Source organism: Odocoileus virginianus, chromosome 26 (genome assembly GCF_023699985.2).
Source record: "Odocoileus virginianus isolate 20LAN1187 ecotype Illinois chromosome 26, Ovbor_1.2, whole genome shotgun sequence".
Classification (NCBI taxonomy): Eukaryota; Metazoa; Chordata; class Mammalia; order Artiodactyla; family Cervidae; genus Odocoileus; species Odocoileus virginianus.
The window spans coordinates 12163319-12180424 of NC_069699.1; the positions used below are offsets into that span (position 1 = coordinate 12163319).

The 17106-nt window shown below is 39.0% G+C and overlaps 1 protein-coding gene across 5 annotated transcripts in view; it reads right to left on the reverse strand.

The window, feature by feature from the left end:
- The window catches only part of ULK4 (unc-51 like kinase 4), a 487767-nt gene that overhangs the window by 304123 nt on the left and 166538 nt on the right, over window positions 1-17106 (reverse strand). For all 5 annotated transcript variants that reach the window (XM_070455485.1, XM_070455483.1, XM_070455484.1 and 2 more), the window contains one exon: window positions 7228-7320. In XM_070455485.1, coding sequence (XP_070311586.1) covers window positions 7228-7320 — 93 coding nt within the window. The remainder of the gene's footprint in view (window positions 1-7227; window positions 7321-17106) is intronic.

Genomic DNA, 17106 nt, shown 5'->3' on the forward strand with positions numbered 1-17106 from the left:
AAAAGATTTTAAAAAATTAAGGCATCTACTCTTGATATGCACTGAAAAACGAAGCATTTTGCCTAAAAAAACCACTACTACCAAGTCATTGGGGAAGATCTTACAGGTTAATGAGTTACTGTTTTAGGCACGTGCCCAAATTAGGGGTGAGTGACACTTGTTTCAGGCCTAGCACTAATTTTGTTTTGGTGACGGTAAGCAATTAAACATAGATCAGTCATAGTTCAGTCGCTCAGTCGTGTCCAACTCTCTGCTATGCCATGAACTGCAGCACGCCAGGCCTCCCTGTCCATCACCAACTCCCGGAGTCCACACAAGCCCATGTCCATCGAGTCGGTGATGCCATCCAACCACCTCATCCTCTGTCGTCCCCTTCTCCTCCTGCCCTCAATCTTTCCCAGCATCAGGGTCTTTTCAAATGAGTCAGTTATTTGCATCAGGTGGCCGAAGTATCGGAGTTTCCGCTTCAACATCAGTCGTTCCAGTGAACACCCAGGACTTACCTCCTTTAGGATGGACTGGTTGGATCTCCTTGCAGTCCAAGGGACTCTCAAGAGTCTTCTCCAACACCACAGTTCAAAAGCATCAATTCTTTGGCTGCTCAGCTTTCTTTATAGTCCAACTCTCACATCCATACATGACTACTGGAAAAACCATAGCCTTGACCAGATAGACCTTTGTTGACAAAGTAATGTCTCTGCTTTTTAATTATGCTGTCTAGGTTGGTCATAACTTTTCTTCTAAGGAGTAAGCCTCTCTTGATTTCATGGCTGCAGTCACCATCTGCAGTGATTTTGGAGCCCAAAAAATAAAGTCAGCCACTGTTTCCACTGTTTCCCCATCTATTTGCCATGAGTGATGGGACCGGATGCCGTGATCTTAGTTTTCTGAATGTTGAGATTTAAGCCAGCTTTTTCACTCTCCTCTTTCACTTTCATCAACAGGCTCTTTAGTTCTTCTTCACTTTCTGCCATAAGGGTGGTGTCATCTGCATATCTGAGGTTATTGATATTTCTCCCAGCAATCTTGATTCCAGCTTGTGCTTCCTCCAGTCCCACATTTCTCATGATGTACTCTGCATATAAGTTAAATAAGCAGGGTGACAATATACAGCCTTGACGTACTCCTTTTCCTGTTTGGAACCAGGCTGTTGTTCCATGTCCAGTTCTAACTGTTGCTTCCTGACCTGCATACAGGTTTCTCAAGAGGCAGGTCAGGTGGTCTGGTATTCCCATCTTTTACAGAATTTTCCACAGTTTATTGTGATCCACACAGTCAAAGGTTTTGGCATAGTATTAGACCACAAATAAAATCAAATAATAAAAATTAGAAATAGAACACTTGATACAATCTGGTCACAATGCAATCTAGAAATAAATAATGGACAAATTTCACATACTCGACTCACAAAGATCAAACACTTGTATACAGTAATTCAATAAAATTTTAGCAAAAACAGGCACTCTCACACACCTTTGGTATAGCCTAGACTGGGGGTAATTTGGCAACACCTCTAAAATTACAAATGCTCAGACCAGGGGTTCCTGAACTCGTCTGCACATTGTAATCACCTGGCGGGCTTCAAAGTTACTGCTGCCTATGTCCAGTCTGAGACTTTGATTTAACTGGCCTGGAATAAGGCCTGGGTTTTAGACTTTTTAAAAGATCTCCAGATGATATTATGTACCTTGTAGTGAAAAAATAACACTTCTCATTATCTGTCTCTTGCATGTGTGTTCACAAATATGATAAATAACCTACATCATCAGTTTCAACTTTGTTTTATAATACCAATACATTAGAAAAGCATAACTATTCACCAAAAGATGACAAAATATGGAATATGCATAAAATGTAACACTATGTATCTGGTTTTTTTTTTAAGTACAGATGGTATGAGAATTATATCTCAACAAAGCTGTTACACATATTTTTGGAAAGAAGTGAAGAATGGTGCAGTCAGCATACTATTTATCTATGTGAAAGACACACACAAACTAGTCAAAAAGTGGCTGTCTCCTGGGGTAAAAATATGCTTTTCTATGTAAATTCTTTCAAATACTGAAATTGAAATGCATTCTGTATTACCTCTGAAAATACATTTAAAAATTAAAATGGATTTACATGTATTCTCCATCCCGATCCCCCCTCCCACTTCCCTCTCTACCCGATCCCTCTGGGTCTTCCCAGTGCACCAGCCCCGAGCACCTGTCTCATGCATCCAGCCTGGGTTGGTGATCTGTTTCACCCTTGATAATATACATGTTTCAATGCTGTTCTCTCAAAACATCCCACCCTCGCCTTTTCCCACAGAGTCCACATGTCTGTTCTATACATCTGAGTCTCTTTTTCTGTTTTGCATATAGGGTTATCATTACCATCTTTCTAAATTCCATATATATGCGTTAGCATACTGTATTGGTCTTTATCTTTCTGGCTTACTTCACTCTGTATAATGGGCTCCAGTTTCATCCATCTCATCAGAACTGATTCAAATGATTCATGTCAAAGTATGGCAAAAACCACTACAATAATGTAATTAGCCTCCAACTAATAAAAATAAATGGAAAAAAAATAGTTTTGCTTGTACTGAAATTCTGTATAAATGGGGAAAAAAATAAAAATGAAACATAAAGACAGTCTGGTCATATTATTCTCCACACAAGCAGAATCTTCATCAGCTAACAGTCCAAGGGGCATAAGCGAATATTTTGGAATGATGGAAATACTCTATCTTGACCATGATGATAATTCCACAATTGAGTATGTTTCTCAAAACTCAGAGACCTGCATACCTAAAATGCATGCGTTTTACTGTATAGAAACTTATACTTCAATACAACCTGACTTTAAAAAAAATTTTAAAGCTTGTGTGACAACCAGACCTCTTGACCAATGCTAGTAGGAATGTAAATTGGTACAACCACTAAGGAAAACTGCTTGGTGATATCTACTGGATCTGTGCAAGCACAAGTTCTGTAAGCCAGTACTTTCACTCTAGAATGAATACTCAATGGAGACACATACATAGATCCACCAAGGAGCACATAAAGTAATACTCATGGTCATGCTACTCACGACAGCAAAAAAAAAAAAAAAAAAAAAGGAACAGTGCAGACATTGTTAAAAGTAAAACTGGATTAGCAGACGGTAGTATATTTGTGCAATGGACAGCCAGGAAGGAAGTTTCCCTTTGAAGAGTGGCATCGCCAAGACCAAGAACTGATGGCAAAGAGCACGAGCAAAAAGCAGAATACAAATGGGCCTCAACCATATAAAGAAACACTCAACTTCACTCATGAAAAGGAAAATGCAAACGAAAATTACCAGGGAATAATCTACCTCACCACACTGGCACATTACAAAATTTAATGAGTTCTGATGGCAGGGTTGCAGGGAACCAGGCATCCTCAAACATATCCTCTGAAGATGCAAAATGATAAAATCTCCACATTAGCACAGGGGCTTTCCCAGTGGCTCAGCTGGTAAAGAATCAGCCTGCCAATGCAGGAGATGCAAGAGACATGAGTTCAATCCCTGGGTCAGGAAAATCCCCTGGAGAAAGAAATGGCAACCCACTCCAGTATTCTTGCCTGGAAAATCCCATGGACCGAGGAGCCTGGCGGGCTACAGTCCACAGGGTGGCAAAGAGTTGGATATGACTGAATGTACACGCACACGACGCATATAGGGCAATGTGGCCAAATCTTAAGAAAAAAAAAAATTTTAAGTGCATTTATTTTTTGATACACAAATATCATAGCTAGAGATTTACCCTATAAGCTGTATATGCATACTAAAAAATGATGCATGAATAAGATTATTCATTGTTTATGAATTGTCTGTTCATAGACAATTGTCATTGTCTATCAAAGGATTGATAGAGCAAACAATGTGGAACAACCCACATCTATCTATTAAACATCAATGAGGTGAAGCATGCTACATCCATACAATGGAAGGCTTTATAACTGTAAAACACAATGTGGAAGCTCTCTATGCATCCAAATAGAAACAAAATTGGGGAAAAAGTCATAGGGTAGAAAAACATACATAATATGCTATTTGTGTGTGAAAGGGAGAAATGAGACAATACACAGTGCTATTAATTTGCCTTCAGACCTAAAATGAATAAGTGTAGTCAAACCACACGGCATATAATAAGAAGATGAGGAAAGGACACGCGGACAGAGGAAGGAACTGCTCTTCTTGGCATATTGTATCTTTTCCCCAAGTAGAAATTTATGACCCATTTCAAAATGTTGGATTGAAAAATCATTTTGGGGGGAAAAAAAGAAAGAAAATCTAGTTAGGGAAATAAAAACTTTCTTTCTCCCACCCCCACATCAAGGTGTATGAACAGATTTTTGCAAGATGCACACAGGTTGCTAGGACCCATAGGATCTAGGATTTCCATTTAGAAAGATGTGGGGAGAGGGAGAGAGCAGGTGGGTGGTAATAGGCCTTTAATGGTTTGCTCTTGATCTCTGGAGCCTCAGTCAAAATCAACATGGGACAGCTCTTATTTTTATATCTTGTTTCAAGAGAAAAGGCAAACAGAGGAGAATAGTGAATATAGAAAGAGACCCTACAAAAGGCAAAAGTGATTATTAAATGAGGTTTGGGGGTGATAAATAATTTCAGTTTACAAAATTTTTAGGATATTTTTGTAGAACGATATTCAAAATGAATCTTGCCCTGTCAAACTGTTACACAGTTGTGTTTATTATAACTATAACATAATTTAATGTTAAAATCATTGTCCTCATTTTAAAACTTACTTGCTTAGGCTGAAATCTTTGCACATATATGCATTTTTCTCTAGAATAGATACTTAGAAGTAGAACTGGAGGTTGAAAGCTATGCACTTTTCACAATTTAATTATAGAGAATAAATATTAAGAGGTTCCAGATTATCAGTAGATAAGTAAAAGCAAAATAAAACAAAATCCCATTTCCATCCGTAAATTGGCAAAGATTGCCAAAGTGTGAATAAATACTGATATAAAAAGATCTTCAAATGATTTTGATATATGAAAAAGCAAATTTCAGTAAAACACATATCCAATGATACTATCTATGATTGTTTAAAATTTGACCACCACAAAGAGAAGCTATCTCAGTATATTCACACTGAATTTAAATAGCCCCTCAAAAGTTCAAGAAGGACACCCACCAAAATAATAATAACTATTAGCCCTGGCAAAGATTTGTGTATCAGTGGTGGGGAATAAGGAAGCCCAGGGTACCTCTTGGTTATATTATTGGAATTTAATACAAATACAAGATACTCAAATATTAATTATGCAAGGAAAACAAAGAAGTTTATAAAAATTAATCCACTGAATTCTGCTTGTAAATCTTTTTTCAAAAGAATAAACTGACTTCTAAACCTAGGGTCTAATCATTTTAAAATAAAAAGATTTTAGGTCATCAATTATCTGTTTCTACCTCACTAGACTTTTCCCCCTCAACATGAAAAGTTCAGATGCATTTAATAAAGAATTGGCAAGAAGAGAAAGTAGTCTCGAAAACATGTCTCATGAATGAGCAAGAGACAACTTACAAAAAAGGAAATACAATCCATTCAATCTAATGAAGGAATAAAATTAGTACATAATTTTACCACTTGGTCCAGGAAAGAAACAACTATCTGAATTTGGCTTTAATTTCTAACACAGATTCACTCTTCAGACGTAAATTTCTTTTGTAGGAAGAGAGAATGGTGCCTTCTAAGTCAGAAATTTTGGAAGACTCATTGGACAGAGTTTTGAAAGGCTACAGAAACAGAGGATTAAGAACTGCCGAGGATATAAAAGGGTTACTTAAGTGTTCTCCAAGTTTTTTTGCAGTGTGACACCCAGGCTACATGGTCACATTTATATGTCACTCTCTGGAAATGAACACGGCCACCCACAGGACACAAGCCTGAGAGCTGCAACAGTCCCAGCACTGTGGCTGACCTGTGACTGGGTCAAGGTGCGTGCCAGGCATGGCACACCCTCTGCAAAGGTTGCCTTAGTTCAGACAGCCACTCAATATGGATACTCTACAAAAAGCCTTTCTTGTCCAGCATTAAGGGTAGCTCATCACTATGTACAAATGTGGGTGTTGGACTATAAAGAAGGCTGAGCACTAAAGAACTGATGTTTTTGAACCGTGCTGTTGGAGAAGACTCTTGAGGGTCCCTTGGACAACAAGGAGATCAAACAAGTCAATCCTAAAGGAAATCAACCCTGAATATTCATTGGAAGGATAGATACTGAAGCTCTGACCACCTGATGAGAAGAACCGACTCATCAGAAAAAGACCCTGATGCTGGAAAAGACTGAGGGCAGGAGAAGGGAGAAACAGAGGGTGAAATGGTTGGATGACACCACTGACTCAATGGACATGAATCTGAGCAAATTCTGGGAGACGGTGAAGGAAAGAGAAACCTGGTGTGCTACAGTACATGGGGTCACAGAGGGTCAGACAAGACTTGAGCGACTGAACAAAAACATCACCACTATGCAGAACTGGTAAACAGCAGACTGGCTGAAATCCAGGTTGCAACTGTGTGATTTAGTTCTTTAAGAAAGACTGAAGGACAGCTCTGGTGCACTGTACCTACAGGTGCAGGATCCAAACCCACAGGGTCAGACATTACCCACACAACCCATGCAATCAAAATCAGTGTTCTTCTTTGAAGGCAACAACTCTTCTCCTGCCCTTCTGCAGACCTGGGTGCCCTTCGACCAGTTCTTGCCTGCAAGACTGAAGCAGCTGCTGCTGCTCTAGCAACTAATTTGGTGTCATCACAGGTGGTGTCTTCCATAAAGGCAAAAACCTTTCAACCACTCGATGAAAGTATGTCAACTTAAAATAGCTGAAAAGTTATAGTCAATAAATATGACAGGGACTTAATAAATAACTTGTTCAGTACAATGAGGTGACAACTGACTTTTTAAAAAGTACACATGTTAGAATTTTCTCTTCAAATAATTTATAATCTTAGAGCATTATGGATTCCACAATATGCAAACTCCAGCAAAGAATAAAAATATGAGAACATAATCCAAAACACCATAGATCACAGATATTACAAGTCATAAAACATGAAAATTTATCACTTTGGTAACTTAAACTCGATTCTTATATAATCTCATCATCTTTAACATTTTCGGAACACATAAAATTCACTTTATAGATGAGAAACAAAGAAATGAAAGTCTGAAGTAACAGTACCTGGTAAAAGTTGAGTTGTGTTCAGTCATGGCAACCAGCAGCTTCAGAGCATATGCTGGTACAGGGTCCGGCTCCGTGAGGATGTGTTCATACCTGAAAGGACAACATGATTAAAAAACACTCAGCGCTTTTCTCACTGAAGTTTCCTCTGATCAACAGAAACAATATCCCATGAGTTTCAAACATGTTTCAAAAAAAAGCAGATACTGAAATAAATGTATGAGCTACAGGACCTGCACTTGCCAGTGAAGGTGATGACACTGACCTGCCACACAGAGCATGGGTGCTGGAAGATTCAACAAGACAATTCAGCTAAAATGATCAGTACAGTCTACCCTCACAGTAAGAGACTCAGAAATTTTAGCATTCGTGTTAGGTGTAGCAAAACTACCTCACATTCAGAGATTCTAGAGGACTCATGAGACCCATGTATGGTTGTACTCATAGTATAGACTTAGTACAACAAAGGCACAGAGCTGAATCATAAGGGAGACAGACACAGGTGGAGCTGGAAGATTCCACGTGCAAGCTTCCTAATCCTCTCTCCCTTCCACAAGGGGTCACACAGCATGCTCTTTCTCCCAGCCAGGAAACTGCAGCATGTATGTGTGATGCTACCACTCAAGGAAGTCCATTACAGGCTCATGGGACCAAGGTATTTATTGCGTGGGGCTAGTCACACAGGGAACCTCAGTTCAGTTGCTTAATCAAGTCCGACTCTTTGTAATCCCATAGACTGCAGCACATCAGGCTTCCCTGTCTATCACCAACTCTTGGAGCTTGCTCAAACTCATGTCCACTGAGTCGGTGATGCCATCCAACCATCTCAACCTTGGTCATCCTCTTCTCTTCCTGCCTTCAATCTTTCCCAGCAGCAGCATCTTTTCCAATAAGTCAGTTTTTTACATCAGGTGGCCAAAGTATTGGAAATCCAGCATCAGTTCTTCCAATGAATATTCAGGATTGATTTTCTTTAGGAATGACTGGTTTGATCTCCTTGCACTCCAAGGCACTCTCAAGAGTCTTCTACCACACCACAGTTCAAAAGCAACAATTGTTCAGTGCTCAGATTTCTTTATGGTCCAACACCCACATCCACACATAACTACTGGAAAAACTATAGCTTTGACTAGACGGACCTTTGTTGGCAAAGTAATATCTCTGCTTTCTATATGCTGTCTACGTTGGTCATAGCTTTTCTTCCAAGGAACTGTCTTTTAATTTCATGGCTGCAGTCACCATCTGCAGTGATTTTGGAGCCCAAGAAAATAAAGTCTCTCACTGTTTCCCTTGTTTCCCCATCTATTTGCCATGAAGTGATGGGACTAGATGCCATGATTTCTGTTCTTTGAATGCTGAGTTTTAAGCCAGATTTTTCACTCTTCTCTTTCACTTTCATCAAGAGGCTCTCTAGTTCTTCTTCGCTTTCTGCCATAAGGGGTCATCTGTGTATCTGAGGTTATTGATATTTCTCCCGGCAATCTTGATTCCAGCTTGTGCTTCATCCAGCTCGGCGACACTTCACATCATGTACTCTGCATATGAGTTAAACAGGGTGACAATACACAGCCTTGACGTAATCCCTTCCCAATTTGGAGCCAGTCCGTTGTTCCATGTCCAGTTCTAACTGTTGCTTCTTGCCCTGGATACAGATTTCTCAGCAGGCAAGTAAGGTAGTGTGGTAGTCCCAACACTTTAAGAGTTTTCCACAGTTTATTCAATCCACACAGTCAAAAGTTTTGGCGTAATCAATAAAGCAGATGTTTTTCTGGAACTCTCCTGCTTTTTCGATGATCCAACAGATCCAATGGCAATTTGATTGCTGGTTCCTCTGCCTTTTCTAAATTCAGCTTGTACATCTGGAAGTTCTCAGTGAACTGTTGAAGCCTAGCTTGGAGCATTTTGAGTATGACTTCGCTAGCGTGTAAGATGAGATGAGTGCATTTGTGCAGTAGTTTAAACATTCTTTGATGTTGCCTTTCATTGGGACTGGAATGAAAACTGATCTTTTCCAGTCCTGTGGCCCCTGCTGAGTTTTCCAAATTTGGTGGCATACTGAGTATAGCACTTTCACAGCACCATCTTTTAGGATTTGAAATAGCTCAGCTGGAATTCCATCACCTCCACTAGCTTTGTTCATAGTGATGCTTCCTAAAGTCAACTTGACTTCTCATTCCAGGGTGTCTGGCTCTAGGTGAGTGATCACACCACTGTGGTTATCTGGGTCATGAAGATCTTCTTTGTATAGTTCTTCTGTGTATTCTTGCCACCTCTTCCTAATATTAAGATCTTCTGCTTCTGTTAGGTCCATCCCATTTCTGTCGTTTATTGAACCCATCTTTGCATGAAATGTTCCCTTGGTATCTCTAATTTTCTTGAAGAGATCTCTAGTCTTTCCCATTCTATTGTTTTCCTCTATTTCTTTGCACTGATCACTGAGGAAGGCTTTCTTATCTCTCTGTGCTGTTCTTTGGAACTCTGCATTTATATGGGTATATTTTTCCTTTTCTCCTTTGCCTCGTGCTTCTCTTCTCAGCTATTTGTAAGCCCTCCTCAGAAAACCATTTTGCCTTTTTGCATTTATTTTTCTTGGGGATGGTCTTGATCACTGCCTCCTGTACAGTGTCACGAACCTCCATCCATAGTTCATCAGGCACTCTGTCTATCAGATCTAATCCCTTGAATCTGTTTTTCACTTCCACTGTATAATCATAAGGGATTTGATTTAGGTCATACCTGAATGCCCGAGCGGTTTTCCCTACACTCTTCAATTTAAGTCTGAATTTTCCAATAAGGAGTTCATGATCTGAGCTACAGTCAGCTCCCAGTCTTGTTTTTGCTGGTCTATAGAGCTTCTCCATCTTTGGCTGCAAAGAATATAATCAATCTGATTTCAATATCGACCATCTGGTGATGTCCATGTGTAGAGTCATCTCTTGTGTTGCTGGAAGAGGGTGTTTGCTATGACCAGTGCATTATCTTGGCAAAACTCTGATAGCCTTTGCCCTACCTCATTTTGTATTCCAATGTCAAATTTCCTGTTACTACAGGTATCTGTTGACATCCTACTTTTTGCATTCCAGTCCCCCATGATAAAAAGGACATCTTTTTTGGCTGTTAGTTCTAGAAGGTCTTGCAGGTCATCATAAAACCATTCAACTTCAGCTTCTTCAGCATTAGTGGTTGGGGCAAAGACTTGGATTACATAGGCAACCTAACATGTATCAAAGTCCTAGACTTCCCAAATGGAAGCAGGCATCTGGCATAAACCATACCATCTGCACAGACAGTCTGAGACGCAGTGGACTACACACCCTCTTTAGCTAAACATTGACTGGCAGCTCTCTTGGAAGCCTAGCTCCAAGATGGCAGCCAGTGGCCAACCCTGCAAGTAGACTTTTCTCAGAAGAGCAGTCTCAGGCCTGCTATGTCAACTGTTTTCTGCATTGCATGCTTATTTATACCTTAGAACCTAAAATGAAAAGTATTACCACAGATCATAAAATTCAATATACCATCATCAGAAGTTTCTACAACAAAGTCAGGCTGTGCACTCATGTTATTTGCTATTAATAGAAAAAGAGTTGGACTAAACATTGTGTCTGACCTACTAAGGTTAAGCTATGCAGTAAACAGCTCCATGCAGATGCTCAGTTAATAAGCACTGAATGAATGAATGAAGAAATAGACAGACTAACCCATCAACTTAATAACTCTCTAAAACAACTAACAAGGAAGCAAAACATCTCCAAAAATCCAAAATGTGTATTTAAAATTCCATGATGTGCAGCGAAAGCTTTATCATCTAGAGAACAGGGCCCCAGGCTCTTACTCAGAGCCTATTTACTCTCATTTTGGAAATCATTGCATAATAAGCTTAATTATGCAGCCTCTGAGCCCACAATGATTAAAAAAAAAAAAAGAGCCAACTAAAGGGAGGAAAGGGACTATTACAGAAAGGCAACCCAAGAATTAAAAGAAGTGCAGTTTGAAAGCATAGGAAACATGAAAGAAAGCAAACCCAAGAACTCCTAGCAGAGAGCAGTTCAGGGAGCATTTAACACAGAGGAAGCAGGCGCTCATTCCCCAGTGGGACCTGAGAGCCCATTATACACCATAATGTTCAATATGGGGCAGTGAATCACGGAAATGTTAAATTGGGTAGACTGCTCTGTTTAAGGAGTCAGAAACTACCATATTTTAGTAATTTTTCTTATGACATATTTTTAAATTTTAGCAATCTGCCCATGTATGATAAAGATAGAAGACAAAACACTAATTGTTCATGATAAAATCATAAATAAAACAGTAATAAAGAGAATGTTAAAAAAAAATACAGAAAAACCAAGCATAAGTAATTTTAAGAATGGAAAAAAAAATCAAATTGATGAGAGTAAGACATTCTATCATATGAAAAAAACAAAAATCAAGGAACATTTTTGGAGGTGAAAAAAAAGTATCTGTAAAGCTTACAATTCAGAATTTTTTCAAAACAGGAACAACACAGCATTATCCCTTTCTCTAATAGTTTTATGAAATAAAAAGCTCTTATCCTAAATTGGTGACACCCAAGCATAGCTTTAGGTTCAGTGATTTGCTAGGTGGGCTCACAGGACTCAGAAGAGTTGTTGTATTCCTAAGTACAGTTTCTTACAGAGAAAGGATAACTGGTTAAAATCAGCAAAGATGAAAGACATAGGGTAGAGTCCAGGGGGACCAGGCACAAGCTTCTCGTCGTCCTCTCCCAGAGGAGCTGTGTGGACAGGGCTCAGTCCTCCCAGCAGCACTGTGTGGTAGCACATGTGAAGTACTCGCAGCCAGGAAAGCACCGGCATGCAGGGTTTTACTAGGGGTCAGTTCCTTGGGCAGAGTACCTAAGTGACTGACCTCTGGCTCCAGCCTCTTCGGGAGTCACAGTCAAAATGCCCCACTGTAATTCACACTGTTATCCAGAAATATCTGGCATGGCTCAAGGCCCCAGGAGTACAGACTCTCTTATCTGGCAAGAATATTCCAAAGCCTCAGAACTACTCTTCCACAAGGCAGTCAAGCACCAGTTTCTTCATTATATGCAGGATTTGAACCATGTCCCCACCTGCTAAGCAAAGCCTTCATAGCACATATACTTAAAAGGGAAACAGAGGCCCCGCTGAGTTTATAGAATGCGGCAGTAGAGTCAGAGGTAAGAGAAGAATGAGCTCTTCTCCTGGTTACTAGTATTTGGAAATCATCAGCCAGAGACTTTCAACTGACTAGAGAGTGAGAAACTTCTTATGAGTCACTCAGTTACTCTGGACAGCCCCACCCCGTCCCTACTCCCAGACTTACTGGAATCACTGAGGAAAGGACTACAAACTTATGAATTTAAAAAAAAAAAAAGCTTCCCATGTGATGTAACTCATGTGCTTGTATAGGAGGATAAATGGATAAATAGAAATATAATAGAGAAAACAATCTCAAGAGGACTGAAAAATATGAAATATTTTTAAATGGACTGAACGAGAACATGTAAAGCCTATATTCAAAAACAAAACACCTTTGAAACTTTCACTGTCTGAAATACAATACAAATGTGTTGAGGTTGTCTGAGGTTATCTAACCTTGAAATAGGAGAGAAGGACGAAGCTTGTACCAGCCTATGCGTGACCATTTTCCCCAAGAATGCTGCTGTTTTTCTCCCCTTGGAAAAGATGAGTAAAACAAATAATGGATCTGTCCAGAATAGAAATATTGATATGCTGAATATATTTTAGTTTAATCAAAGATAGGTTTGTAATATCCAGCAAAAATTAGCCCCCAAAATGCTAAGATATATTAAGCTTGTCTTCGTAAGAGAGATAAAGCAACTGAGCTGATAGTAAATGGATTTTGCACTCCTTTGAATGACACTTGTCGGAAAAAACAAAAAATAACAAAAAAAAACAATGATAATCCAGACTCCTGAAATGGCTGTAAAGGAGAGTGACCAGTGAGGAACGGCCCATGTGGATGGCCGGGGGCTGGAGGGGAGCACTGTGAGAGCCATGAGCCAGAGACTGAGATCATTATCGACGTAAAAGCATGCTGTCCATACAGGAACCCAAGACCGGGCCCACTCTTTCACTTCTAGGATCCTCCCCAGATAAGGAATCTTTGCTAGGTCCCAAAGAGTTAGAAACCGGAGGGGTGGGGGGGAAGCCATTCATACTAAATTCTCTAGAGGAGAGAAAGCTTTTAAAATCACATTTGGGGATTTAAGGGACAGACTCTCCCCTACCTTGTTAAGTGTCTGGAGAAACCAGTGTCCAGTGAGACAGTCTAGCAGAACATTTAAACAGACTAGCTAAATAACTATGGATTATTGTGAGAAGTTGTTCTGGGAGTGTGACCAAAGAACTGGCCAAGTGGAAAGAAGGGCCTATTTGACTGAGGCACACGGGAGGCACAATGTTATAAAGAAGTCCACTATGCTGGAATTAAACCCCAAACTCACATTTCACGTGTCAGTGGAGAATTTGGGAGAAAAGAGTGGTTCCAGAATATCCAAGGGACTTCAAGGTATACAATGAGGAAGAGCCTGCTAAATGAAAAGCTAAAACACTTTACAAAGCCACTAGAACAGTTAAATGTAGGGTGGGATCAAGAACAGACACAAATTAAAAGGAAAGAAAGGTGATCCAACACTGGACAAGCAAGAGTCATCACAGAAAGGAAGACAGAACAGTCAGGTCATATCTTATGAAAATACATCATCAATAAATTAAAAATTCAAGTAAAAAATTTTTAACTGCTGAAGTACTAAAATGAGTAAGCATTCACAAATTCATGAGTGAGAAGGCTTCCACCGCATGACAACAAATGAGAAATGAACCCAAAAATTTCACAGCTTTCAAGTTTTAAAGCAGTAAGTATTTCTCAATGACAAAATCACCCTAAACAAATCAATTAGGGAAAATTTATTTACAGAATTTTGATATATTTTATACATTCTTAATATATAAAGAGCTATTTGCAAACCAATAACAATCCCACATTGGGGGAGGGGAGGACAAAATCCACCTAAGAATAATATAAATGGCCAACAAACATGGGGGGTTGGTCAACATCATGAGTATCAGAAGGAATGCAAGCTGAAGTTAGTAAGAGTACAGAAAAATAGGCAGTTTCATAAAGGGAAACTGGTCATATACACCATTCACTATCTTTGGAAAAATCGGCTCAAACATGATGAATGTATATAATTTTTAACACAGTGTTTCCACCTCTAGAGATTCAACAAAAAGAAATCAGTACACACCCAAAGACATAGTCCTGAAAATGGCCTAGCAGTAAATATAAAGTGAAACACTGGGGAACTCCTAGATACTTACTAACCAGAAACTGTTCAATGATTTTAAAACATTTATAAATGTAGGTATAGACATTCAATACATTAGTGTTATATAAGTATAGATATAGATATTCACAGAATGATGTCTGGAGGAAGAGACAGGCTGCAAGGAGGAAATTTCAGAAAGTATTAAGTAAATCTCATTAGGAATGGAGAAACCATTAGTGGAGGAGGCAGATGTTAACATAAAATGGGAGGCAGGAGGCAAAACACTGAGAATCTTGAATGGCTGGGTAAGAACTGTTAATATTTTCTGCATTCTGAAGGTTTCAATGTCTCTGAGCAAGGGAAAGCTATGAGGAAGGCAGTATGTTAAAATGCATTTGTAACAATGCAGGGTGAATTCCAGGCTTAAACAGCTTAAAAGAAAGAGATGTGTAGGGTTAGAGAAAGAGAAAACTGCCAAACATCAAAACATGGAGGTGAAATCTACCCTGAGAGAATGCTGAGAACTTACCCTGGACTGCTATGAGAAAGGGGTAGATAACCAACTCTTCTTGGCATTTTCTGTACAGGCTCTTCCAAACTTTGTACTAGGTGATATCCTGAGTCAACTCCAAAATTTTATGAACTGAGTCAAAAAATTTTATGAACTGAGTTTATATCCTAAGACTTTCCAGTCTTGTGTCTTTACATGACCTGAGTTCTACGCAATACTCTCTTGTCTTGTATGAACGCATAGATACTTAAGTATATCAGCAGTAACCTGGACACATAAGTGGATGGAGAAATAAACAAATGGTGGGAATATATATATATATATTAAATTTTTTAAGTGAGAGAAAGGTAAGACTTCAAAATAAGTATTAAATATAATTTCAGATAGTAAGCCCTAATGTCTGGCTTCTTGGATAAAATCAACAACAAATTTTAATTATAAAGGCCCAAAAGGCTCCAAAAAAAAAAAAAAGATCTCAAAAAAGTAACACTCAAGGTTTACAAAACACTATCCAAAAAACTGGAGCACTAGAATTATTCTGATTCAGAGGAATGAAAGAGTATTTATCCTTACTCCTCAAATTATCCCAGTTTAGATTCTCATTGGTTGTTCCCCCAAGGGAGGAAAAACATCACTGTACCTGTGTACCTAAATGCACTGATTTAGGTAGACACTCAGAAACATAAAAGGATTTAAGTAGAAGGAAAGAAGTAGAACTTTCATTTGGTACAAAAACATTTGAATATTATCTGCAAAAAAAAAAAAATAGTTTATCTAAGGAAAGGCTGAAAATGAAATACTCCTATATAGTCTGATTCCCATCAAATATGGTCAAGTTCATGCCTGTTTTAACACAGAATACTGTAGTTAAGGAAGACAAAGATGCAATACAGAGAACCATCTGGATGTCTTTTGAGCCACCAACACAGAAATTTGGTAGTGAAATTCAAGACTTTTGCTGGATATTATTTCAGAGACAAACTCTACAGTGTGTTGCCACAATAAAACCCACTTATAAATTCATATTTCTAAAAGGAAATACAATTCTAAGTTGTCAAGGATACAGTCCTTTCTGAAATTCTGAAAAACGTCTTAATAATTTATGAAGTCATTATAGCCCTGATGATTGTACAGGTCACAAGAGAATTAGAAAACAGAAGGAAAAAAAAAAAAGACAGTACTCACTTTACCCAGGAGAGAAATGCTGAATGCACTACTGTCATAAAAACACTGTAAACACATTTATATCAGCATGATCTCTTTTCAATACAAAACACTCAAAGCTAAAAGAAAATATGAAAATAGAACAAAAACATGTTAGCAAAGTGGTTCCAATCTACCAAAGGCAAACTTCATAGCACATTTTCCCCCATGGCTTTCCACCTGGCATAAAGCCTTCCTTGATATGCTACCCAAATAAAATAAGCTCTCCATCCATTCCCCTCATCAACTGAGGTGAAAAAAAGCATAAACTAAAACTTGGGACACCTTTTATTTGGCAGACTTGCTGGGGACTTAAACCTGAGAGGCAGCCTCTCAGATAGCTCTAAGGGACCGCACAAAGAGCACAGGGAGGAGCCAGGATACATAGGCATTTTTATAACAAAAAATAGGTAGATAATTGGAACAAAGGATTACTGTTAATTAAAGAAAAACCAGACATCTCAAGTTAATGAATCTGGAACTTTCCTCTGTATGGGAAGATGCAAGAGTCGGGGATTACTGAAATCATTCCTTTGATACACACCTTAGCTATCAAGGACCTATTCTTTTCTCCATCCTGAACGCCGCCAGGGAACAGTCTGGGGTGGCTGCAGCAGCTGATAGTTTGATGGCCATACCACCCTTTGCTGATACGGCAGGTGTCATTCTCTATCTACTTACACCATTCGGTTTTTTCTTCACAGCACTCACGATGAACTGAAATCAACTTACGTGTTCATTTGTTTAGTCTCACCCACTAAACTATAAGAGCACCAAGAGGCAGGGATTCGGTCTTTCTCACCATAATATCCTGAGTGACTGACACAGAAGTCTCTTGATATCATTTATTGAATGAATTAAGAAAGAA